Raw genomic sequence first — 27,890 nt, forward strand, 5'->3', positions numbered from 1 at the left:
GATCAGTACTTTGTTGAAGCACCATTGGCAGCGATTACAGCCTCAAGTCTCCTTATGCATGACACTACAAGCTTGGCAAACCTGTACTTGGGGAGTTTCTCCCATTCTTCTCTGCAGATCCTCTCAAGCTCTGTCAGGTTGGATGGGGAGCGTTGCTGCACAGCTATTTTGAGGTTTTTCCAGAGATGTTCGATCGGGTTCAAATCCGGGCTCTGGCTGGGCCACTCAGGGACATTCAGGGACTCAGGGTACTCTTGCGTTGTCTTGGCTGTGTGCTTAGGGTCGTTGTCCTGTTGGAAGGGGAACCTTCACCCCAGACTGAGGTCCTGAGCGCTCGAGTAGGTTTTCATCTCTGTACTTTGCTCCGTTCCTCTTTCCCTTGATCCTGACTAGTCTCCCAGACCCTTCTGCTGAAAAACATCCCCACAGCATGATGTTGCCACCACCATGCTTCACTGTAGGGATGGTATTGGCCAGATGATGAGCAGTGCCTGGTTTCCTCCAGATGTGACGCTTAGCATTCAGGGTAAAGAGTGCAATCTTGGTTTTCATGGTCTGAGAGTCCTTTTGGTGCCTTTTGGCAAACTCCAAGAGTGCTGTCATGTGCCTTTTACTGAGGAATGGCTTCCGTCTGGCCACTCTTCCATAAAGGCCTGATTGGTGGAGTGCTACAGAGATGTTTGTCCTTCTGAAAGGTTGTCCCATCTCCACAGAGGAACTCTGGAGCTCTGTCACCTCCCTGACCAAGGCCCTTCTCTCCAGATTGCTCAGTTTTGCCGGGCGGCCAGCTCTAGGAAGAGTCTTGGTGGTTCCAAACTTCTTCAATCTAAGAATGACGGAGGCCACCGTGTTCTTAGGGACCTTCAATGCTGTCTCAGAGCTCCACGGCCACGGCTTGGTTTTTGCTCTGACATGCACGGTCAACAGTGGGACCTTATATAGACAGGTGTGTGCCTTTCCAAATCATGTCCAATCAAGTTTTAGAAACATCTCAAGGATGATCGATGGAAACAGGATGCACCCGAGCTCAATTTTGAGTCTCATAGTAAAGGGTCTGAATACTTATGTAAATAAGGTATTCCTGTTTTTAAATTGTTTTAATACATTTACAACAACAAAAATATTTGTTTTCGCTTTGTTATTATGGGGTATTGTGCGTGGATGGAGGAGCCACCACCGTGGCACCGTGAAGTATTACATATGGGGGAGCACTGGTCCGGGTACACTGCCTCTCTCCAAAGCCCCACTAAATCATTGTAAACATTAGGCTTGGCAAATCCGCTGGTTTCCTCACATCACATACGGAGGCAGCGACAAGAAAATGGCGACAGGCCCAGCATACAGCCGTGTTGGCGTTAACTGACTGGTGGCTGTGTTAAACGGAGAGAGAGAGAGAGAGAGAGAGAGAGAGAGAGATAAAGAGATAGAGAGAGCGAGAAAGAGAGCACTGCTGCACCGTTATGTAAAGTGCCTTGTTGTCCCCCTGTTTTCATCTGCAGATTCTGACATTAATAATTAAGACCCCCTCCCCTCCATTCCATCCCCCATCCTCTGCAAGTGCCCCCTCCCCTGCTCCTGTCCCTATGAAATCAATTAAGACTCGTCTCAGCTGCGGCTCAAGTCCTGAGCTCAGCTCAGCTCTGCTCTCTCCTGCTCAGACAGACATCCATATTTTCAGTCCTCATTAGAGTTCTGTCAAACACCTGTCTCACATACACAGGCACACATCCATATTAACACAGTCCCAAAGTCCTGACTCACACGCCAGTCTCTCCCTCTGATAGCTACACAAACTGAGACTCCTATTCCTATACCAAAGTCAAATTCATACGGCTGTCTGGTGCATATTGATCTGATTCTACGAAACCTATTCTATGTTTCTGATAGTCGTATCCAAAGTTATATCCAATTTTATACCTCATTCAAATTCACACATCATCCTAGGGTTCAATGCCATACTACCTTGTTGCTCAGTTAGACACTATGAAACTGAGGCAAGAGGGACGTTTGTCTTTAAGAACACCTTTCTGGGTTTCCTTGGTGACACACACCTGAAGTACACTTAAAAATCATCTTGGATGTTCCTATGGTAGTGAGGATGAAAATGACAGTTTGTGATAACGATGACAGGGTTGACAGTGACGGTGGGGATTGTTGTCCTAGATTCGTTTCAGTAGCAGTTTATTACAAGTTTACATGTAGGCCGTACTTGGCAGCTAAACGATGAATTTCAGTACACGTCACACACAACTAAATGCATCTCAAGGCGCTTTAAAAGCAATGATGGTGATGATGAGATCGCTGTCATTATAGAGGATGACTGATGAATATTTTTGATGATGTTGGCTATGCTGCTGTTGTTGCTAATGACTAAAACGATGATGACTGGTCCTTACCCTCAGAGTGGTGGGAGAGGATGAGCAGATTGACACAGGAGGCTCCGGCGCCGGAGCCAAAGATGGTGATCCTCTCTGGGTCTCCTCCAAAATGGCCAATGTTCTCATTGAGCCAACGTAGAGCCTGGATCTGGTCCAACAGACCATAGTTCCCCTTGGCTGACTGGTCCCCGGTACTCAGAAACCCTGCAGGACAGAGAGTGAGAGAGGGGGATGGAGGGAGGGATGGAGGGATGAGGCATGTGAGGGTGACAAGGGTGATTCGATGACAGAGGGAATATTAATGAGAGAAGAAAGAGAGCAGAATGAGAGCAAGGAAGAAATAAGAAGGCAGAGGGGGGTTAGTTGAAGAGGAGTAGGAAGAGATTCAAGGAGAGAATACCAAATAATTTAATATTTCATCCTGGTCTTTTTCTGTTCTCCACAAACAAAGATGGCAGCAGCATTCGGTGACAGTGGCCTGGGTATTTACGAGGCCACAGCTCGTTAGCATCCTCAAGTGCTTTAACAGAAACTTTGCTAAATTAGTCAAGCACTGTATTATCTGATAAAAGCAATGACACTCATTTTTAATACCCATGTCGTTAAATGAATGCAGTAAAGAGAGCTCGTTAGCAGAGGCACAGGAGACACGTTTCATATGCTTCCAATATAGAGGAAGAAATGAGTGCAAGTGGCTTGCGAAAGTATTCACGCCCTTTGGCATTTTTCCTATTATGTTGCCGTACAACTTGGAATTAAAATAGATTTTGGGGGGGGGTTTGTATCATTTCATTTACACAACATGTCTACCGCTTTGAACATGCAAATGATATTTTATTGTGAAACAAACAAGAAAAAAGAAAAGAAAACTTGTGCAAAACTATTCACCCCCCCAATTATAGCTGTATGCCTCTTGGGGTATGTCTCTATAAGCTTGGCACATTTTTTGCCCATTCTTCAAGGCAACACCACTTCAAGTTGGATGGGTTCCGCTAGTGAACAACAATCTTTAAGTCATACCACAGATTCTCAATTGGATTGAGGTCTGGGCAATGAATTGGCCATTCCAAGACATTTCAATGTTTCCCCTTAAACCACTCAAGTGTTGCTTTAGCAGAATGCTAAAAGGTGAACCTCCGTCCCAGTCTCAAATCTCTGGAAAACTGAAACAGGTTTCCCTCAAGAATTTCCCTGTATTTAGCGCCATCCATCATTCCTTCAATTCTGACCAGTTTCCCAGTCCCTGCCGATGGAAAAACATCCCCACAGCATGATGTTGCCACCACCATGCTTCACTGTGGGATGGTGTTCTCAGGGTGATGAGAGGTGCTGGGTTTGCGCCAGACATAGCGTTTTCCTTGATGGCCAAAAAAACTAAAAATGTTAGTCTCATCTGACCAGAGTACATTCTTCCATATGTTTGGGGAGTCTCCCACATGCCTTTTGGCGAACACCAAATGTGTTTGATTATTATTTTCTTTAAGCAATGGCTTTTTCTGGCCACACTTCCATAAGCCCAGCTCTGTGGAGTATACGGCTTAAAGTGGTCCTATGGACAGATACTCCAATCTCCGCTGTAAAGATTTGCAGCTCCTTCAGGGTTATCTTTGGTCTCTTTGTTGCCTCTCTGATTAATGCCCTCCATGCCTGGTCTGAGTTTTGGTGGGCGACCCTCTCTTAGCAGGTTTGTTGTGGTGCCATATTCTTTCAATTTTTTAATAATGGATTTAATGGTGCTCCGTGGGATGTTCAAAGTTTCAGATATTTTTTATAACCCAACCCCGATCTGTACTTCGGCACAACTTTGTCCCTGACCTGTTTGGAGAGCTCCTTGGTCTTCATGGTGCCACTTGCTTGGTGGTGCCCCTTGATTAGTGGTGTTCCAGACTCTGGGGCCTTTCAGAACAGGTGTAACTATACTAAGATCATGTGACAGATCATGTGACACTTAAATAAAGTCCACCTGTGTGCAATCTAACTAAATATGTGACTTCTGATGGTAATTGGTTGTACCAAATCTTATTTATTTAGGGGCTTCATAGCAAAGGGGGTGAATACATACAGTGGGGCAAAAAAGTATTTAGTCAGCCACCAATTGTGCAAGTTCTCCCACTTAAAAAGATGAGAGAGGCCTGTAATTCTCATCATAGGTACACTTCAACTATGACAGACAAAATTTGAAAAAAAATACAGAAAATCACATTGTAGGATTTTTTATGAATTTATTTGCAAATTATGGTGGAAAACAAGTATTTGGTCACCTACAAACAAGCAAGATTTCTGGCTCTCACAGACCTGTAACTTCTTCTTTAAGAGGCTCCTCTGTCCTCCACTCATTACCTGTATTAATGGCACCTGTTTGAACTTGTTATCAGTATAAAAGACACTTGTCCACAACCTCAAACAGTCACACTCCAAACTCCACTATGGCCAAGACCAAAGAGCTGTCAAAGGACACCAGAAACAAAATTGTAGACCTGCACCAGGCTGGGAAGACTGAATCTGCGATAGGTAAGCAGCTTGGTTTGAAGAACTCAACTGTGGAAGCAATTATTAGGAAATGGAAGACATACAAGACCACTGATAATCTCCCTCGATCTGGGGCTCCACGCAAGATCTCACCCCGTGGGGTCAAAATGATCACAAGAACGGTGAGCAAAAATCCCAGAACCACACGGGGGGACCTAGTGAATGACCTGCAGAGAGCTGGGACCAAAGTAACAAAGCCTACCATCAGTAACACACTACGCCGCCAGGGACTCAAATCCTGTAGAGCCAGATGTGCCCCTGCTTAAGCCAGTACACATCCAGGCCCATCTGAAGTTTGCTAGAGAGCATTTGGATGATCCAGAAGAAGATTGGGAGAATGTCATATGGTCAGATGAAACCAAAATATAACTTTTTGGTAAAAACTCAACTCGTCGTGTTTGGAGGACAAAGAATGCTGAGTTGCATCCAAAGAACACCATACCTACTGTGAAGCATGGGGGTGGAAACATCATGCTTTGGGGCTGTTTTTCTGCAAAGGGACAAGGACATCTGATCCGTGTAAAGGAAAGAATGAATGGGGCCATGTATCGTGAGATTTTGAAAACCTCCTTCCATCAGCAAGGGCATTGAAGATGAAACGTGGCTGGGTCTTTCAGCATGACAATGATCCCAAACACACTGCCCGGGCAACGAAGGAGTGGCTTCGTAAGAAGCATTTCAAGGTCCTGGAGTGGCCTAGCCAGTCTCTAGATCTCAACCCCATAGAAAATCTTTGGAGGGTGTTGAAAGCTCGTGTTGCCCAGCAACAGCCCCAAAACATCACTGCTCTAGAGGAGATCTGCATGGAGGAATGGGCCAAAATACCAGCAACAGTGTGTGAAAACCTTGTGAAGACTTACAGAAAACGTTGACCTCTGTCATTGCCAACAAAGGGTATACAGTGCCTTGCGAAAGTATTCGGCCCCCTTGAACTTTGCGACCTTTTGCCACATTTCAGGCTTCAAACATAAAGATATAAAACTGTATTTTTTTGTGAAGAATCAACAACAAGTGGGACACAATCATGAAGTGGAACGACATTTATTGGATATTTCAAACTTTTTTAACAAATCAAAAACGGAAAAATTGGGCGTGCAAAATTATTCAGCCCCCTTAAGTTAATACTTTGTAGCGCCACCTTTTGCTGCGATTACAGCTGTAAGTCGCTTGGGGTATGTCTCTATCAGTTTTGCACATCGAGAGACTGACATTTTTTCCCATTCCTCCTTGCAAAACAGCTCGAGCTCAGTGAGGTTGGATGGAGAGCATTTGTGAACAGCAGTTTTCAGTTCTTTCCACAGATTCTCGATTGGATTCAGGTCTGGACTTTGACTTTGCCATTCTAACACCTGGATATGTTTATTTTTGAACCATTCCATTGTAGATTTTGCTTTATGTTTTGGATCATTGTCTTGTTGGAAGACAAATCTCCGTCCCAGTCTCAGGTCTTTTGCAGACTCCATCAGGTTTTCTTCCAGAATGGTCCTCTATTTTGCTCCATCCATCTTCCCATCAATTTTAACCATCTTCCCTGTCCCTGCTGAAGAAAAGCAGGCACTGTATAACAAAGTATTGAGATACACTTTTGTTATTGACCAAATACTTATTTTCCACCATAATTTGCAAATAAATTCATAAAAAATCCTACAATGTGATTTTCTGGATTTTTTTTCTAATTTTGTCTGTGTCACGCCCTGGTCTTAGTATTTTGTGTTTTCTTTATTTTGGTCAGGCCAGGGTGTGACATGGGTTAATTATGTGGTGTGTTTTGTCTTGTTTTCTTTGTAGGTATTGGGATTGTGGTATAGTGGGGTTATCTAGAAAAGTCTATGGTTGCCTGAAGTGGTTCTCAATCAGAGGCAGGTGTTTATCGTTGTCTCTGATTGGGAACCATATTTAGGCAGCCATATTCTTTGAGTGTTTCGTGGGTGATATATATATATATATATATATATAAAAAACAAAATATGCAACAAATATATATATAGCGTATATATATATATTTATATATATATATATTTAGTTTTTTTAATAGATATTTATATATATATATATATCTATAAATATATGCTATATATACATATATATATATATATAAATATCTATTAAAAAAACTAAATATATATATATATAAATATATATATATACGCTATAACCTGTTACCACTTCATAAACCCATTACCTCCTTCATCATCATTGTTGGACAGCTAATTGGTGTTGCTGGTGTTTTCACATAAAACCCTGGGCACACTGGTAGCAGAGCAGCACTCTGTTATCTGTGGGTCTGAGGCCTAGTTACTGCTTTACGAGACATACACACACCCATCGGCCTGCCTCTCTGCCTGCCTCACGGTCTGCTGGTTAATTGGTAGTTTGGACTTGATAGTTACTGGGTGGATTGTAAACAATGCCGGCAGTGATTAATACCTGTGGTACTGACATGCTACAACTGTACCAGGAGAGGAGCACACGTGTGAACTGACGTGTTAGACATGACTTTATGAAAAGGGATTTGATAGCTAGGAAGTGGCATTCTGCGATTGGTGATTATACATATTATACAGCGTTTTGCCAAAAACTGTATTATTGCCTGAATAATGACCTTGACAGGCAGATTAAATGGATCATGATGTGTCAGTAACAGAATCCTAGCTAAGCGTGTTGTGTAATTGATTGTCCTTGAGCAGAGCATGCCATCTTGCCTCCATGATTCCACACCATGCAGATCAAGGAAAACACCACTCCAGGAGCTACAGTACAAGGAACTACATGGGAAAATATGGTGAAATCCTTCCATGGCTCCGGGAGAGGGTTTTGTATTCTTGGTAGCCCTGTTTGTAAGGAGCAAAGGGCAGAGAGAGGGAGAGAGAGGCCTGGGGAGAGACAGAGGAACAAAGACATATGAAATGCAGCTATTCACTCATCCACTGCTGCTTAACTGCCCCCGGCACCAAAGTCAAAGAAAAGAGACCAAAATAAGACTAAACACAAAAGCAATCTGACCTCTAACCCCTGTGCGAGCGAAAGCTCTTGGCCTCCTGTGACTCAGTGACCCTACGACCCTTAAACTGTGACCCGTGCTGCTGGCCAGGGCCAGAGGTGTGAAGATGTGTCAGCTCTCATAACATCCATGTGCTGAACTGTCTGCCTGCCTCTGTTGCCTGGCAACCGGCCAGAGCTACAGTCACAGAGATCTAGACACACACACACATGGACTTAGAGTCAGAGACACTTGCATGCTCACATGAGCTTCTCCCCACTGCCTTTGATTGGGTAAGAGGGAATATGGTTATCTGCCAATATTTAAGATAAGTCTCTCTCTCTCTCCTCCTCCTCCTGCCACTCTCTCTCCCTCTGTTTTCTTTTCCATACTCTTCCTGTCTGCTGAGTTGGGCTTCCTGCCGACTTTCGCGCTGAGAGCAGCAGTTTATGGGGGCCGAACTCATGCATATTCAATACTCGCTTTAGGTAATGGCCAAGGAACTGTGAGGAGAGTCTTCAACCTCGGAGAGCGAGAGAAGGAGAGATCTGGCAGAGAGAAAGAAAGGGGAGAGAGACAGAAATGAAGGCTAGAGAGCACTAGATTGAGAGTGATTTGAACAGAAATGAAAAATATGAGACGAAGAGCTCTCTAAGCATCCACCAGACAACACTTCATGAAAAACTACCCCTTCCTGCTACTGGAACCATGGTAATACCATCACAGCTGCTGGTAATACCCTACCACACATACCAATATGATGGTTGTTTAAAATGATCAAGTCTTATATTGTGAATGATTGATGTTTCTTCTTCAGGGGAGACGGTGAGAAACCATTATCATGAATTAATTGTAGCTTGCATAACTTTATAAATCATACAGACCTGGTATGTGTGGGATTGAATTGTGTGTTCTAATCATGAACTATGAGCAATGACACACACACATACACACACACACACACACACACACACACACACACACACACACACACAATGAAACAGTTGGCTATGAGTGGAGTCAGAGCTATGAGTGCCAATTAGGATGTGCTGTTCTCCATTACAGTGGCTCAGTAAAAGCCTGCAGTGTTCACTGTTCCAAGGACAGAGCTGTCAGTGTGTGTGAATAGTTGATGTAAGATTTGTTCTGTGAAAACTGTATTTCACACCTCATGATTCATGAGGTGGGCGTGGCAGGCGGTGATCAAATCAGGTCATTCAATTAGATAAGCACGTGGTGGCCACATGTTGTATGTAAACACCTTTGATCTGACTACTTTGATATGGATTACTTTGATGTACGTTCTGCTGCCGTGTGTGTGTGTGTGTGTGTGTGTGTGTGTGTGTGTGTGTGTGTGTGTGTGTGTGTGTGTGTGTGTGTGTGTGTACCCAGGTGTGAGGGGCTTGTTGTGATCCTGGGGGTAGTGTTTTGGGCTATATGTAAGACAAAATACTTGATGCTTTTAATCAAGTAGAGTCCTTGGTCAGTTGTGGGACAAAGATGTGTTATGCCGTTGATCAGGGGCAGTGCATTAAACTATTTGAGGAACTAAGGTCTATTGTGCCTTTTGATACATTTTGTGGGGTGGAGACGAGAGGAGGGGGTTGGCCATGTTGAAACAGTTCTGGTGTTGACGGTAGGGTTTTTGTTGGGGGGCCAGTTGAAACTGTTTTGAATGAGGTGCGTTTTAGGTTCTGGGCTGAAATCCAGCATTGTAATCAAACCAGTTGGGGCGAGGTTTACATGCTGACCACACCGCTTGCGTCGCGTGTGCGAGCATGGCAAAATAAATGTAAACTTACATGTTTTTCAATTATTGCACCTACACTGCTCGCGTGTGCCAACGAGCATCTGCGTTGCCAAGTGCTAAAATAGAAGTCAGTTCTATTTGTGGCGCTGAACGTGGTGCAAGTCCTGCCTCTCCCATCTCCTCATTTGTTTATAGAAGCAGATACCCACGTGCCATCTCCTCATTGGTTATACACACATGGGTGATTGAAAGTTGAACTCAGTTTGTTCGGTCGTCATGGTAATTTTGAAAGTTAGATGCCAATCGCCATATAAAGTCCAAAGAAGAAATAGCCTGGAAAGAGGAGAGATGACTAGAAATTATTTGGTTGACCGTTTTGTGTGTGGATTAATTGTCGGAGTAGAGGACCTTGTGCATTTCAGGTAAAATAACAACTCAACGTTTATATCCCAGGACAAATTAGCTAGCAACAGCAAGCTGGCTAGATAGGACAAATTGGCTAGAAACTGCAAGCTAGCTAGCTAAATTGCCATAAATATTTAATGCTTTTGACCTGTCCCTAAATTAATATAATTGGTACAGAGTTTGTTTTGATATTTCAACCGGCGTGTCATTATCGCGTTTGGTGTGGGGGGACAAAATTAATTTGCGCGCGGCCAGTTTGGGTACGGTGTTAGGCCTCCCAGAGCATTCACACCTGGCCCAGTGGGGAATCAACAAGCAGTTGGCTGGACTTCACAGAGCCTTGGAAGTTCAATTTTTATATGAAATATTTTCACAACTCTGAGCACAAAGATTTAAAATCTGATCATCAAAATGTCTCATGTTTCAAAACTCTAAGCACATTTTCAATTGACGGAGTACAACAAACTGCACCAAATAACTCGTTCAATCTAAGTGTCTGTTTTTCAAAATGCAATATTCACTTTACTTTTGATATGATTTACTATCAGTTAATCAAACTGTTCAAAACAGATAAGTAACAAACCAAAAGTATGTAATGCCTAGTTAACGGATATAGTTTGATAACGGCTGTACACCGTACATTTCTATATTTTTACCTCATAAATGTATACATTTGAGTCAATTTATGTTGGAAGGTAAAACCAAATATCTGGATGTGGCTTCAAATACTACATCATAGGACAAAGTAGAAAGAGTCACTACGTGCTACAATTTGGAATTATAGTGTACAGTGCACTGCTGAAAAACCTGGGTTATATCTAACAATATATTCCACTCATTATCTGAATGCCATTGATACATTGTAAGCTGATGAATTTCAAGGAGCGAGACAGGCGATACTGTATCAGTTGACAAGTCATATAAGAAAAGGCGATCTTGTAGTGTTGCATGGAGGGAAGAAATGGCATACAACACCATGTGCAACGTTTTTAGAGTAGCCAAATGCTTCACAATACTTTTCTTTACAAGGATAATGAGATTGTAAGACTGGAATATTTCTCAACATGCTCACAACCTGCCGAGGATAGAAATAATAAAAACAATTGCATGTCAAGTTTTGGTCAAATACTGCATGGAATATTATATTTACCATCTACTATTCTTTCTATTCAGCACTTCAAACAGAACAGTTTTGAAATGTCTATGTTATATTTTTGCTATTGGGATAAATGGTAGTTAATAAGACAAGAAATGGTGAGCATATCATTATCTGCTGTATTGGATGGATTTTCCATATATGTCTCCATCACACAGTTCAATGTTCACACAAACATAATACAACTATCTAGTTGATGTTTTTCATGTGCTTTATCACACAACTGAACAATCATTCAGACAAAAACACACAAGTGTTTATATTTGTGTTTTTCCATAAATCAGCTAGTCTCAGGTTGTCTCGATACGGATTTTGTTTGTTGCATTTTTTTTAAAAGATTTGTTTTCAGCACGCTTTCAGTTATACTTTATTTTGTCATTCATGTGAAGCAAGTTCAGGGAGTGAGTGTTGTAATAAATACAAGGAACAATGAACACGAAACACAAACAACGCACCGACACGAAAACAGAGTCAATAACACCTGAGGAAAGAACCAAGGAGAGTGACAGATTTTGGGAAGATAATCAAGGAGGTGATGGAGAACAGGTGAGTTTCATGAGGCGCGCGAGACGATGGTGACAGGTGTGCGGGATAATCAGCAGCCTGACGACCTAGAGGCCAGAGAGTGAGTATACGTGACAATAACTGTGTGGTATGCATTTACAATGGAATCAGTTCCTAATCTACTGAAAGTTCGTGGCCAAATTATTTTATTTATCATTCCCCCCAGTGTCTTGGTACTAAAGGTTTTCTGTACCAATTCTTGGGAATCACTTTTACCCATCCTTGGATTTTGATGGATACGACATGACATTGACAGCCCCATTTCACATGTTTATACTTCAAAAATATGTTTTTTACAGGGTAGTGAAATATTGTTTATATGCTAAACTGTTGAGAATAAGGAACCTATGGTGAAACAGGAAGAAACTAATGTTCTATATACTACACATATCCAGAAGGCTCATAAACAAGTACAGTGGCTTGCGAAAGTATTCACCCCCCTTGGCATTTTTCCTTATTTGATGCCGTACAACCTGGAATTAAAATAGATATATATATATTTTTTTATATAATTTAATTTACACAACATGCCTACCACTTTGAAGATGCAAAATATTTTTTATTGTGGAACAACAAGATAAGACAAAAAAAACAGAAAACTTGAGCAGGAATAAATACTCACCCCCCACAAAGTCAATACTTTGTAGAGACACATTTTGCAGCAATTACAGCTGCAAGTCTCTTGGGGTATGTCTCCGTAAGCTTGGCACATCTAGCCACTGGAATGTTTGCAAATTCTTCAAGGCAAAACTTCTCCAGCTTCTTCAAGTTGTATGGGTTCCACTGACGTATAGTAATCTTTAAGTCATACTACAGATTCTCAATTGGATTGAGATGTGGGCTTTGAATAGGCCATTCCAAGACATTAAATGTTTCCCCTTAAACCACTCAAGTGTTGCTTTAGCAATATGCTTAGGGTCATTGTCCTGCTGGAATGTGAACCTCCGTCCCAGTCTCAAATCTCTGGAAGACTGAAACAGGTTTCCCTCAAGAATTTCCCTGTATTTAGCGCCATCCATCATTCCTTCTATTTTGACCAGTTTCCCAGTCCCTGCCGATGAAAAACATCCCCACAGCATGATGCTGCCACCACCATGCTTCACTGTGGGGATGATGTTCTCAGGGTGATGTGAAGTGTTGGGTTTGCGCCAGACATAGCATTTTCCTTGATGGCCAAAAAGCTCAATTTTAGTCTCATCTGACCAGAGTACATTCTTCCATATGTTTGGGGAGTCTCCCACATGCCTTTTGGCGAACACCAAACATGTTTTCTTATTCTTTTCTTTAAGCAATGGCTTTTTCTGGCCACTCTTCCATAAAGCCCAGCTCTGTGGAGTGTACGGCTTAAAGTGGTCCTATAGACAGATACTACAATCTCCTCTGCGGAGCTTTGCACCTCCTTCAGGGTTATCTTTGGTCTCTTTGTTGCCTCTCTGATTAATGCCCTCCTTGCCTGGTCCATGAGTTTTGATGGGTGGTCCGCTCTTGGCAGGTTTGTTGTGGTGCCATATTCTTTCCATTGTTTAATAATGGATTTAATGGTGCTCCGTGGGATGTTCAAAGTTTCAGATATTTTTTTATAACCCAACTCTGATCTGTACTTCTCCACAACTTTGTCCCTAACCTGTTTGGAGAGCTCCTTGGTCTTCATGGTGCTGCTTGCTTGGTGGTGCCCCTTGTTTAGTGGTGTTGCAGACTCTGGGTCCTTTCAGAACAGGTGTATATGTACTGAGCCCATGTGACACTTAGATTGCACACAGGTGGACTTTATTAAACTAATTATGTGACTTCTGAAGGTAATTGGTTGCGCCAGATTTTATTTAGGGGCTTCATAGCAAAGGGGGTGAATACATAATCATGCACCACTTTTCAATATATTTGAAAAGTAATTTTTTAAATTTCACTTCGGTACTTTTACATGAAATCCAAATAAAAATCCATTTAAATTACAGGTTGTAATGCAACAAAATAGGAAAAATGCCAAGGGGATGAATACTTTTGCAAGGCACTGTAGTTTATTACTTTTAAAGGATGTTATAATATATATTTTAGTTATCAAGATGTTAGTACTGTACTACTACACTAATACTACATTGTAACATTCTACTACCTTTTACAGTCATACCCATATACGGGTTGTAAATGGCAGATTTGGGTACTGATAAGCACAAACTGGAACGCAGTGGCTGAAAGTAAGATTATGTATATTACGTCAGAGCTCAGGCTCTGTGCCTCATAGCTCTGTATGGGTTTTGACTGACAGCCATTTTCTATAGGCTAGACCTACTATATTTATTTCTTAACCTTCCTAATATTAAGCATATTGCTTATCTTTCCAACAGGAGTATAGCCTTCCTGGTTGGCATGAAAATTAACCACGGGAAAATCATCTTCCATTCGCCATTTAAATTCATAGATTACATGCATTTTTTTTGCACACCTCATGTAGCCTAGCCCATAGGCCTATATGTTTTGATAAGGTTTGAATCACAACTGAAGTGGCCAAATAACTTCTTAAAATTAAGCACATTAATCCAGTTTACAAGGGGTATAGAGCCTAACTGGCATACATATGCAACGCAAGAGTTTCAAGTTTGGGGGAAGATATTTTTCACCACCAGCGAATGGAAGATGATTTTCCCGTGGTTCATTTTCATGCCAACCAGGAAGGCTATACTCCTGTTGGAAAGATAAGCAATATGCTTAATATTAGGAAGGTTAAGAAATAAATATAGTAGGTCTAGCCTAAAAAAAAAAAATATCGGTCACTTTTGATAATTGTGTATTTCCGCTATTTGGCCATTCGCGCTTATAGCCTTCTGTTGTGTACACATTGCTGCGCTGTCACGTCCTGACCTTAGTTCCTTTGTTATGTTTCTTGTTTAGGTTGGTCAGGGCGTGAGTTGGGGTGGGCATTCTATGTGTTGTTCTAGTTTTGGTTTTCTATGTGTTTGGCCTGATATGGTTCTCAATCAGAGGCAGCTGTCAATCGTTGTCTCTGATTGAGAACCATACTTAGGTAGCCCGTTTTTCCCACTTGATTTGTGGGTAGTTGTTTTCTGTCTCTGTGTCTCTATCAGACAGGACTGTTTTCGGTTGTTCTTTTGTTTACTTTGTGTTTCAGTGTTCAGTTATTGAATACATTTAACATGGACACTTACCACGTTGCGCTTTGGTCCTCTTCTTCTTCCACCGCCAACGGCCGTTACATGCGCTTATAATGTGAAGAAATAGCCTAATAATTTATCAACATTATAAGCTAAATGTTCTGATCTGCTACGTCAGCCTCATTGCGTAAAAAAGTTTTTTTGATGCTAGTGGTTGTATTAATTTGGGATCTATCGCATCCCACAACTGTCCCAGACTAATATACTGTCCCAGACTAGTATGTTTGGAATATTTATTTATTGCACAGAATAGGTCAACTTTTCTACTATGGGGATAGTAGATTGACATAGGCTAATGCTTTTGCTGTTCGTTAGGCCTACTTATGTTCTTGGCTGACGAAAAGTACATGTGAACAGTTCTTCCAATAGGACGTGTGCAGTTGCGTCCCTGATGTGTATGTCTTCACTTGTAGCCTGTGAGAAAGACCCAATCACATGATGGAGAGCCATGTGAGTGAGAGGTGCTTCGGAGCAAGCAGCACTCAGGGAGAATAGAATTCAAATGATTATATTTTGCCCGAGGGCACAACGGCCGCTGGCCGCAAAAGGCATGTCTTTTTTTAGGGGGTTTTACGGCGACACAATTTTCAATTTGGATACACATTCAATCTAAGTATCTGCTTTTCCAAATGTAATATTTAATACATTTTTTCTACGATTTTCTGGTCATTTGATAACAATACAATTAACTATCACTTTGAAAACTATTACAATCAAACTGCTCAAAACTGATAAGTACTGACTCAAAATGATGTAATGCCTTGTTAATGTATATAGTTTTATAAAGGCTGAACACTGTAAATCTATCAATTTGACATCAATTTATGTTGAAGGTAAAACCAAATCATATATGGATGTAAATGCATCATAGAACAAAGTGGAAAGAGTCACTCTGCTACCATTTTGAATTATAGCGTAGAGTACAATAGACTGCTGAAATATCTGGGTCTACTTTTAAAAATCCACCTTTCCAGAAAAAAAGTCTCTCTCCGTTGCCACTTGTTATAGACCCCCCTCAGCGGTGCCCTGGACACCATAAGTGAATTGATTGCCCCCCATCTATCTTCAGAGTTCGTACTGTTAGGTGACCTGACTGGGATATGCTTAACCCGGCCGTCCTACAATCTAAGCTAGATGCCCTCAATCTCACACAAATGATCAAGGAACCTACCAGGTACAACCCTAAATCCGTAACCATGGGCACACTCTTAGATATCATCCTGACCAACTTGCTCTCTAAATACACCTCCACTGTCTTCAACCAGGATCTCAGCGATCACTGCCTCATTGCCTGCGTCCGTAATGGGTCCGCGGTCAAACGACCACCCCTCATCACTGTCAAACGCTCCCTAAAACACTTCACCTTGGAGGCCATTCTAACTGACCTGGCCCAGGTATCCTGGAAGGATATTGACCTCATCCCGTCAGTAGAGGATGCCTGGTTGCTCTTTAAAAGTGCTTTCCTCACCATTTTAAATAAGCATGCCCCATTTAAAAAATGTAGAACTAAGATCAGATATAGCCCTTAGTTCAGACTTGACTGCCCTTGACCAGCACAAAACATCCTGCGGCGTTCTGCATTACCATCGAATAGTCCCCACGATATGCAACTTTCAGGGAAGTCAGGAACCAATATACACAGTCAGTTAGGAAAGCTAAAGCTAGCTTTTTCAAACAGAAATTTGCATCCTGTAGCACTAATTTCAAAACGTTTTGGGACACTAAAGACCATGGAGAATTAGAGCACCTCCTCGCAGCTGGCAACTGCACTGAGGATAGGAAACACTGTCACCACCGATAACTAATCGATCATTTCAATAAGCATTTTTCTACAGCTGGCCATGCCTTCCACCTGGCTACCCCTACCCCGGACAACAGCTCTGCACCCCACGCAGAAACTTTTCCAAGTCCCCCCCGCTTCTCCTTCACCCAAATCCAGACAGCTGATGTTCTGAAAGAGCTGCAAAATCTGGATCCCTACAAATCAGCTGGACTAGACAATTTGGACCCTCTCTTTCTAAAATGTTCAGTCAAAATTGTTGCAACCCCTATTACAAGCCTGTTCAACCTCTATTTCGTATCGTCTGAGATCCCCAAAGACTGGAAAGCTGCCGTGGTCATCCCCATCTTCAAAGGGGGAGACACTCTAGAACCAAACTGCCCTGCCTTTTTAAAATCTTCGAAAGCCAAGTTAACAAACAGATCACCGATAGTTTTGAATCCCACTGTACCTTCTCCACTATGCAATCTGGTTTCCGAGCTGGTCATGGGTGCACCTCAGCCACGCTCAAGGTCCTAAACGATATCATAACTGCCATTGATAAAAGACAGTACTGTGCAGCCGTATTCATCGACCTGGCCAAGGATTTAGACTCTGAGAATGCGGTGATTGACATCGGCAGACTCAATAGCCTTGGTTTCTCAAATGACTGCCTCGCCTGGTTCACCAACTACTTCTCAGATAGAGTTCAGTGTCAAATCGGAGGGCCTGTTGTCCGGACCTCTGGCAGTCTCTATGGGGGTGCCACAAGGTTCAATTCTTGGGTCTACTATTTTCTCTATATATCAATGATGTCGCTCTTGTTGCTGGTGACTCTCTGATCCACCTCTACTTAGTCAATACCATTCTGTATACATCGGGCCCTTCTTTGGACACTGTGTTAACCTGTTGCGTCGAGCAATCCCGTATCCGGGAGCGTAATTATAGCCTCAAGCTCATTACCATAACGCAACATTTTCACAAAAACAAGAAAAGCATTCAAATAAAATAATTTACCTTTGAAGAACTTCGGATGTTTTCAATGTGGAGACTCTCAGTTAGATAGCAAATGTTCAGTTTTTCCAAAAAGATTATTTGTGTAGGAGATATCGCTCCGTTTTGTTTATCACGTTTGGCTAAGAAAACCCCCCGAAAATTCAGTCATTACAACGCCAAACTTTTTTCCAAATTAACTCCATAATATCGACAGAAACATGGCAAACGTTGTTTAGAATCAATCCTCAAGGTGTTTTTCACATATCTATTCGATGATAAGTCATTCGTGGCAGTTTGGTTTCTCCTCTGAAGCAAATGGTAAAATACACACAGCTGGAGATTGCGCAATAATTGCAACGGAGGACACCAAGCGGGGCACCTGGTAAATGTAGTCTCTTATGGTCAATCTTCCAATGATATGCCTACAAATACGTCACAATGCTGCAGACACCTTGGGGAAACGACAGAAAGTGTAGGCTCATTCCTTGCGCATTCACAGCCATATAAGGAGACATTGGAACAAAGCGCATTCAAAATCTGGGGCATTTCCTGTTTGAAATTTCATCTTGGTTTCGCCTGTAGCATCAGTTCTGTGGCACTCACAGATAATATCTTTGCAGATTTGGAAACGTCAGAGTGTTTTCTTCCCAAAGCTGTCAATTATATGCATAGTTGAGCATCTTTTCGTGACAAAATATCTTGTTTAAAACGGGAACGTTTTTTTATCCCAAAATTATAAGAGCGCCCCCTATATCGAAGAAGTTAACAAACCTCCAAACGAGGTTCAACTCTCCTTCTGTGACCTCCAACCGCTTTTAAATGCTAGTAAAACTAAATGCATGCTCTTCAACCGATTGCTGCCCGCGCCCGCCCGACTAGCATCACTACTCTGGACGGTCCTGACTTAGAATATGTGGATAACTACAAATACCTACGTGTCTGGTTAGACTGCAAACTCTCCTTCCAGACTCACATTAAGCATCTCCAATCCAAAATTATATCTAGAATCGGCTTCCTATTTCGCAACAAAGCCTCCTTCACTCATGCTGCCAAATATAGTCCGTTTTACGAGGGTATCCTACCGATCCTTGACTTTGGCGATGTCATTTACAAAATAGCCTCCAACACTCTACACAGCAAATTGGATGTAGTCTATCACAGTGCCATCCGCTTTGTTACCAAAGCCCCATATACTACCCACCACTGCGACCTGTATGCTCTCGTTGGCTGGCCCTCGCTACATATCCGTTGCCAAACCCACTGGATCCAGGTCATCTATAAGTCTTTGCTAAGTAAAGCCCCGCCTTATCTCAGCTCACTAGTCACCCTAGTAACACCCACCTGTAGCACGCGCTCCAGCAGGTATATTTCACTGGTCATCCCCAAAGCCAACACCTCATTTGGCTGCCTTTCCTTCCAGTTCTCTGCTGCCAATGACTGGAACAAATTGCAAAAATCACTTAAGCTGGAGACTTATATCTCCCTCTCTAACTTTAAGCATCAGCTTACCGATCACTGTACACAGCCAATTCTGTAAATAGCTACCGCATAACTACCTCACCCCCATATTGTTATTTATCTTTTTGCTCTTTTACACCCCCCGTATCTATACTTTCACATCATCATCTGCACATCTATCACTCCAGTGTTAATGGTAAATTGTAATTACTTCGCCTCTGTGGCCTATTTATTGCCTTACCTCCCTAATCTTCTACATTTGTACACACAGTATATAGATGTTTCTATTGTGTTATTAACTGTACGTTTGTTTATGTGTAACTCTGTGTTGTTGTTTTTGTCGCACTGCTTTACTTTATCTTGGCCAGGTCGCAGTTGTTAATTTGAACTTCTTCTCAAGTGGCCTACCTGGTTACATTAAAAAAAATACACATTCATATAGCCCAATACACCATCCCTAGGATCACAGCAAGCCTAGGTACAGACGCACACACACACACGAGGTGTGAAATACAGTTTGACAGACCAAACTCTACATCAACTACTTGTATGTGTGTGTGTATCCAGCCACTTAGGTATTGTATAGGACCTAGCTAGTCTGCAGTGTGAGGGAATAGGCCCTACATACTAGAGGTCGACCGATTATGATTTTTCAACGCCGATATCGATTACTGGAGGACCAGAAAAGCCAATACCGATTAAATCGGGCCGATTTTAAAAAATGTATTTGTAATAATGACAATTACAACAATACTGAATGACTACTTATTTTAACTTAATATAATAAATCAATAAAATCAATTTAGCCTCAAGTAAATTAATGAAACATGTTCAATTTGGTTTAAATAATGCAAAAACAAAGTGTTGGAGAAGAAAGTAAAAGTACAATATGTGCTATGTAAGAAAGCTAACGTTTCAGTTCCTTGCTCAGAACATGAGAACATATGAAAGCTGGTGGTTCCTTTTAACATGCGTCTTCAATATTCCCAGGTAAGAAGTTTTAGGTTGTATAGGCACTTTAGTATTGCCAGTGTAACAATATAGCTTCCGTCCCTCTCCTCGCTCCTCCCTGGGCTCGAACGAGCAACACAATGACAATTAGCATGCGCTAACTAGCTAGCCATTTCCCTTCGATTACACAAGCCTCATCTCGGGAGTTGATAGGCTTGAAGTCATAAACAGTGCATTGCTTGACAAACAACGAAGAGCTGCTGGCAAAACGCACAAAAGTGCTGTTTGAATGAATGTTTACACGCCTGCTTCTGCCTATCACCGTTCAGTCAGATACTTAGATACTTGTATGCTCAGTCAGATTATATGCAACGCAGGACATGCTAGATAATATCTAGTAATATCATCAACCATGTGTAGTTAACTAGTGATTATGATTGATTGTTTTTTATAAGATAAGTTTAATGCTAGCTATCAACTTACCTTGGCTTACTGCATTCGCGTAACAGGCAGTCTCCTTGTGGAGTGCAATGAGCAAGAGGCAGGTCGTTTTGCGTTGCACTAGTTCACTGTAAGTTTGCAAGATTGGATCCCCCGAGCTGACAAGGTGAAAATCTGTCGTTCTGCCCCTGAACAAGGCAGTTAACCCACCGTTCCTAGGCCGCCATTGAAAATAAGAACGTGTTCTTAACTGACTTGCCTAGTTAAATAAAAGGTATTAAAAAAATGATTTAACAAATATATATATTTTTTCAATTGTCAAATCGGCGCCCAAAAATACCGATTTCCGATTGTTATGAAAACTTGAAATCGGCCATAATTAAAATCGGCCATTCCGATTAATCGGTCGACCTATACTACATACCCAGTGTCTCAGATACAAACAGGACAATTATCAGGAAGTAACCGAACAAACGGCTATATGAATACATGAGTAGGTGAATAGAGCTCTACCCAGAGAGGAGAGGAGGATGGGGGGTATGGAATGGAAAGAAAAAGGAGATGTGAAAGGCGATGGATACAAAGGAAGCATATAGATTCAGTGCATTATTCAAATGGAACGTGGATGATGAAGAGTGATGGACAGATGGGATGAAGATCACGGAAGGGACTTTACATTGTCCAAACACATCTCTGTGTATCAGAGGGAGGGAACCAACCCATCATAGATACAAGGCCAATAAGAGAGAGACCGAGATATACACTGCTCAAAAAAATAAAGGGAACACTTAAAACAACACAATGTAACTCCAAGTCAATCACACTTCTGTGAAATCAAACTGTCCACTTAGGAAGCAACACTGATTGGCAATACATTTCACATGCTGTTGTGCAAATGGAATAGACAACAGGTGGAAATTATAGGCATTTAGCAAGACACCCCCAATAAAGGAGTGGTTCTGCAGGTGGTGACCACAGACCACTTCTCAGTTCCTATGCTTCCTGGCTGATGTTTTGGTCACTTTTGAATGCTGGCGGTGCTTTCCCTCTAGTGGTATCATGAGACGGAGTCTACAACCCACACAAGTGGCTCAGGTAGTGCAGCTCATCCAGGATGGCACATCAATGCGAGATGTGGCAAGAAGGTTTGCTGTGTCTGTCAGCGCAGTGTCCAGAGCATGGAGGCGCTACCAGGAGACAGGCCAGTACATCAGGAGATGTGGAGGAGGCCGTAGGAGGGCAACAACCCAGCATCAGGACCACTACCTCCACCTTTATGCAAGGAGGACCACTGCTAGAGCCCTGCAAAATGACCTCCAGCAGGCCACAAATGTGCATGTGTCTGCTCAAACGGTCAGAAACAGACTCCATGAGGGTGGTATGAGGGTCCGACGTCCACAGGTGGGGGTTGTGCTTACAGCCCAACACCGTGCAGGACGTTTGGCATTTGCCAGAGAACACCAAGATTGGCAAATTCACCACTGGAGCCCTGTGGTCTTCACAGATGAAAGCAGGTTCACACTGAGCACATGTGACAGACGTGACAGTCTGGAGACGCCATGGAGAACATTCTGCTGCCTGCAACTTCCTCCAGCATGACCGGTTTGGTGGTGGGTCAGTCATGGTGTGGGGTGGCATTTCTTTGGGGGGCCGCACAGCCCTCCATGTGCTCGCTAGAGGTAGCCTGACTGCCATTATGTACCGAGATGAGATCCTCAGACCCCTTGTGAGACCATATGCTGGTGCGGTTGGCCCTGGGTTCCTCCTAATGCAAGACAATGCTAGACCTCATGTGGCTGGAGTGTGTCAGCAGTTCCTGCAAGAGGAAGGCATTGATGCTATGGACTGGCCCGCCCGTTCCCCAGACCTGAATTCAATTGAGCACATCTGGGACATCATGTCTCGCTCCATCCACCAACGCCACGTTGCACCACAGACTGTCCAGGAGTTGGCGGAGTCCACCTCATCAGGAGCATGCCCAGGTGTTGTAGGGAGGTCATACAGGCATGTGGAGGCCACACACACTACTGAGCCTCATTTTGACTTGTTTTAAGGACATTACATCAAAGTTGGATCAGCCTGTAGTGTGGTTTTCCACTTTGATTTTGAGTGTGACTCCAAATCCAGACCTCCATGGGTTGATACATTTGATTTCCATTGATGAATTTGTGTGATTTTGTTGACAACACATTCAACTTATGTAAAGAAAAAAGTATTTAATAAGAATATTTCATTCATTCAGATCTAGGATGTGGTTTTTTAGTGTTCCCTTTATTTTTTTGAGCAGTGTTGTAAGAAGACTAGGAGAGATACATAGACAAAACAGAATTAGAGAGACAGAGGGACAAACACAGGGGTCAGGTTGTGTATAAAATCCCTTAATGGAGGTAAATCCACAGATGTACACGTCAAATTTCCTGTGTTTGTTCTTTACAGATGAAGTATTACTGTAAGCTGTTTGTCCTCCACAGATGAGGCTGTGCTCACAGAGAAGTGCTGTGTTTTCAGACTAAATTGTTCATGGACGGTTTGCTCTTTTTAATATTGTTGTAAACACGAGCCTGTGTCTAACAGCGTAAAATTGGACTCATAAGTGAAATTGCTCATTGTAAGGTAACCTTTGAGATCAACTGTATCCACCGTGGCCTTCATCAGTATCTGTGGGTTTTATAGAAACCACTATGGCACTGCATTCTGTTATTGGGCTGTTGTGCTCTCTACAATGTTATCCTGTTGTGGTATGCAGTATTGGGTTGTGGTATATTCTATTCTAGTGTGTCGTTTGACCATCTAAATGATGATTCCATACAGTAACATCACAACCCTTTCTCTTTTCATTTCATGCTTCCTCCACTCGGTTAATTTGTGCAAGCGAATTCACTCTCTCCTGACAGCCCCATGCAACAATAACCATATGATCGCAATACTGGCTCTATTTATTCAGTCTGAGCCGGGGTTGTAATTATATTGTACATCCAAACCAATAGAATGTATGCTGAAGTATTAATAACTAAAATAACTCCTTGGGTGCATCAGGAGAGAGCTGGGAATCATAATTCTGTGATTTGGTGTTTGTTGGTTGCAGAGGGAGAGAAACAAACACATGAGATTAACTCATTAAGAGTCATCCGATTTTGTCAATCAGATGGGACTGATCTGATGGAGAGAACAGGGATGAGATGAACAAAAAGAAGAAGAAGAATGGGGAGGAAGAAGAAAAAAGGAGAAGGAGGAGAGCGGAGTGTTCTTGATGTGAGACAGCCCCTCTCTCTCTCTCCCACAGCCCAGTGACGGTGGGCCCTTTCCCAGAGTTCATTAATTAGTTAATTAGTCAGAACAGATGGCTTTGCAGCACAAATCAGGAGGCTGCATGGGCCTGGAGCAGCCAGGAGGAAGGTAGGGGCAAGGTGAGCAGGCAGCAGCATTGGGGTGGAGCTCTACTGTAGGTAGGTACTAGTATACACACTCCTAACTTCACCATGCTAAACACTCCTGGACTGTACATGGCAGACATTTAGGATTTTCTTATAGACATATTCCCCCCTTTCACAAATCACAAGCATATCATGAATTAACTTAACATCCACCAAGCGCTAAAAAAGAAAGTGAAACCCCTTATGTAACTGTATGTGAGTATATAGAGATGTGTGTAAGCCTATATGTGTGTGTGTGTGTGTGTGTGTGTGTGTGTGTGTGTGTGTGTGTGTGTGTGTGTGTGTGTGTGTGTGTGTGTGTGTGCCGTGGCCACATTGCATTAACATTTGTTTGAATGAATTTTTTTTTGTTGCTTCGCCGCAGATTTAAAAAGCACTTCTGATGGTTTATTTTTAGATTGTTCCCATCTCCCCCTTCTGTTGCTCCTTCCCTCTCTTTAGCTATGTCTCTCTGTTTCTCCCTCTCTCATCTGTCTCTATCCCCCTTCTCTGTCGTACCCTCCCTCCCTCCCATCTCTCTGTTAAAGGCACAGGCTGAAATACGGTTGGCATATGTGAGTGTGCGCGTGCATAAGTATAGGATAATACTGTGTGATTATGTGCTAAACCTATTGTAGAAATGTGGAGCAGTTGTCTTTCTCTTTTCAGGCCAAAAACGTTTTTGTCCATTGAGAGTGTGGGTGGTGAGGATGGATGGCACATTGTACTGTTACATATTCAAACATACACGCACATATGCAAACACATACAACACACACACACACACACACACACACACACACACACACACACACACACACACACACACACACACACACACACACACACACACACACACACACACACACACCAGTACAGTAGAGTAACCCATTAAAAGCAGAACAGAGGGAGCGAGAAAGAGGAAACAGAGAGAGAGAGAGAGAGAGAGAGAGAGCGAGAGAGCGAGGTTAGTCTACTCGCCCACGTACCAAAATGTTCAACCATGTTAGAGGAATCGAGGGCACTGCATCATCTCTCTGCATCGCTCAGCAGGATCTCTCTACCTCTGTATGTCACTGTGTGTGTGGTGCATAAATACTGTACAATACACACGGGTAAACTACACACAGCACACATACAGTATGTAAATCACACAGACAAAGACTACTATTTGGCTTGGGAATGATGCAAACATGGACTCCATTGAGGACTGTTTGGATCAGTGAATTAGAGGCATGCAGAGCAAGGATTAGATAGTGCATTAAGGAAACTTAAGTTCACACAGCGGATTGTTCTCACGCTCCACTCGCTAATGCTTCCAGTTTGTCAGACAGATGTAGAAAAGCATAACAGCACATGACACATGCACCTCAAAACAGGCAGGCCCAAATCTAACAGGCAGGACAGAGCTGCTGCCAGGTGCACCTCAAACTCTCAGTATGTTCCCTCTACTGTCTGGCCCCGTCTGTCAATGCCTGTGTGGATCACGTTCCACTGTGTTTACACGAGTGGCAAAGCTTGGACTGTATCCTAAAATACTCCCATTTCTCTCTTTATGAATACTCTGATGTGTTGAGACAGGCTTGATACAATAAACCAGATCCCATTACCCAACCTGGCAACCACAATGGAGACTGTGGATGCTCTGTGGTGTACAGTACACAAACAAACAGCTGTAGAAACAAACAGGCAGTCAGCCCCTCAGAGCAGCTGACTAAACTCCTGTCCACTGGCTCAGAGTCTGTACACAGGGACAGGGCAGAGCACACAAAACTCAGGTCACATGGTACAGCTAGGGCCAGATGGTTGTACTGTTCTGGTCATGTGATCAGGACCTAGCTGTAGACTATAACTAGGACCCAGATATATTCCTGGTCAGTCCACATCATTAGGAAAAGCGCCTCGTTCTATATAAGTGTAAGTCGTCTAATTAAGGAGAGTGAAACCATAGAATAAGAGTTCTGGGACCTGATGGTGCATGCAGGAAGTGGTGTCATAGTATGCAGACAGACAGACTCACCGAGCACGCCCAGACGGTAGTTCATGGTGACCACGATGACGTTGCCGTAGGCTGCGAGGATGCTGGCGTCGAACATGTTTCCCGTCCCCTCCATGTAGGAGCCGCCATGGATGAACAACATCACCGGCTTCTTCCGACGGTCACGGATATCTGTGGCGAAGAGCGGGACGTGGACATACACAGAAGTATGCACAAACACAAAAAGATGAGAGAAAGAGAGTAGAAACACTTTAGATTCTGAGAAAGAGATGACAACTTTTGGTCTATCTACAAAAAAAAACTATCCACAGGAATGTCCACAGAGCCATATACAAAAAAATCATTAATCTGCATACAGATGTAGGATCTTAATTGGATCACTCTTTCGTTGCTGAGATTTTTCCTGCACAGGCTAAAAAGGCTTCTAAAGTTCAATTTCCACTGGCCCTAAAGGAAAAATGTATCAATCACTACAAAAAAAAATTCCATTAATTATAGTCAACATAATAATACACATTCCCTGTTGCTGCAGGATTATTTACCTGATGTAGCAAACTGGCTCAAATTAAGATCCTACATCGGTATGTGCCTTTTGATCTCCCTCATCTTTAACTATATCCCCAAAGTTTGAAACATACACTTCTTCTGCTCATTCCTACTCTTCATACTGAACTGAGGTGACATTATAGGTTGACGCAATAGTGTTGAAAGCTATAAGGTTGGATCCTATCCAGTACTGTCTCTTATCAATGGTTAGCCATTTTAGATATTGGAACATCGTCTTAGTGTTGTCATGGCAGTCTGTATTTTTCTGTCCCCTCTTGTAGTGTCGTGGTCCTATCTGTAAGTTTCCCTGCGTCCCCTCTCTCTGTGGTATTATGGTACAGTCTAACTCTCACTGTCCCTTCTGGTGAGTTATGGTACAGTCTGCCACTGTCTCTCCTACTGCCGTATAATGGTACGATCTGGGTTTTTCAGGGTCCCCCCCCTCTTTGAGGTACTGTGGTACGGTCTGCGCGTCTTTAATAAGGCAGAGCTGCCAGTGGTTCCCAGTTAGCCTAGCGTCTGCCCTGTGGATAATTCATATGAGAGACAGACCAAGTGGAAACATAAACAACAGCCACAGCATCTGTTTACCCTGATGACTTTCTGGAAGGAGATGGGAAAGAAACAGAGGGAGAAAGATGGGAAGAGAGAGAGAGAGAGAGAGAGAGAGAGAGAGAGAGAGAGAGAGAGAGATGAGAAAATACATACTGTAACTTAGAGAATGATGGGAAAAGAGACAGGAAGGAGAGCGAGAGAAAAGAAAAGAAAGAGAGAGAGAAGAGATAGAAAGAAAGGTACATGCCCCCTGAACAGAGACAGAGAGAGAGGGAGTGAGCAAGAGAAGGAGAAAGAGTAATGTCACAAGAAAATGGTGGGATGGGATGAGATTAAACAAACCGTTACAAAGTTGTACATGGCAAGGTCTCTTCACGGACACAGAGATGCATGTAGGAAAATGCACAAAAGCGCGCACACTGACAGAGACACAGGCAGGCAGCTGCGATGCTGAGTCGCTATGGAAACTGCCTCCTCTCGCTCTAATAGAACCGCACCAGCCATTCCATTGCATTGACTCACTCGGAGCCTGTTGCCGTGGTAACAAATTCTACTCACGTATTTGCACACCCGCCTGCATCACAACCTGAATCTCAGGTTACACATGCACCAGAACGCATCACTCACACACCACTGCAACAATGTACAATTTATCAATACACATACATGCAATCACCTTTTATAGAACATACAGTGCACTCGAGAGACATGAACATTCACACACAATACATTAAAGCCCTAACACACACACACACACTCGCACTCTTTTCCCATCTCTCCGATATTCACACTTATGCAACCAACATTGCATATGCACACACTCAGCAATGGAGGAATTCACAC

General features: G+C 42.8%; 1 protein-coding gene across 2 annotated transcripts in view; it reads right to left on the bottom strand.

Moving 5' to 3' along the window:
* The window catches only part of LOC109872974 (neuroligin-2), a 78,409-nt gene that overhangs the window by 7,379 nt on the left and 43,140 nt on the right, over positions 1 to 27,890 (bottom strand). For both annotated transcript variants that reach the window (XM_020464422.2, XM_020464420.2), the window contains 2 exons: positions 25,968 to 26,117; positions 2,397 to 2,582 (listed from right to left, as the gene is read on the bottom strand). In XM_020464422.2, coding sequence (XP_020320011.1) covers positions 2,397 to 2,582; positions 25,968 to 26,117 — 336 coding nt within the window. The remainder of the gene's footprint in view (positions 1 to 2,396; positions 2,583 to 25,967; positions 26,118 to 27,890) is intronic.

This window comes from Oncorhynchus kisutch, linkage group LG28 (genome assembly GCF_002021735.2).
Source record: "Oncorhynchus kisutch isolate 150728-3 linkage group LG28, Okis_V2, whole genome shotgun sequence".
Classification (NCBI taxonomy): domain Eukaryota; kingdom Metazoa; phylum Chordata; class Actinopteri; order Salmoniformes; family Salmonidae; genus Oncorhynchus; species Oncorhynchus kisutch.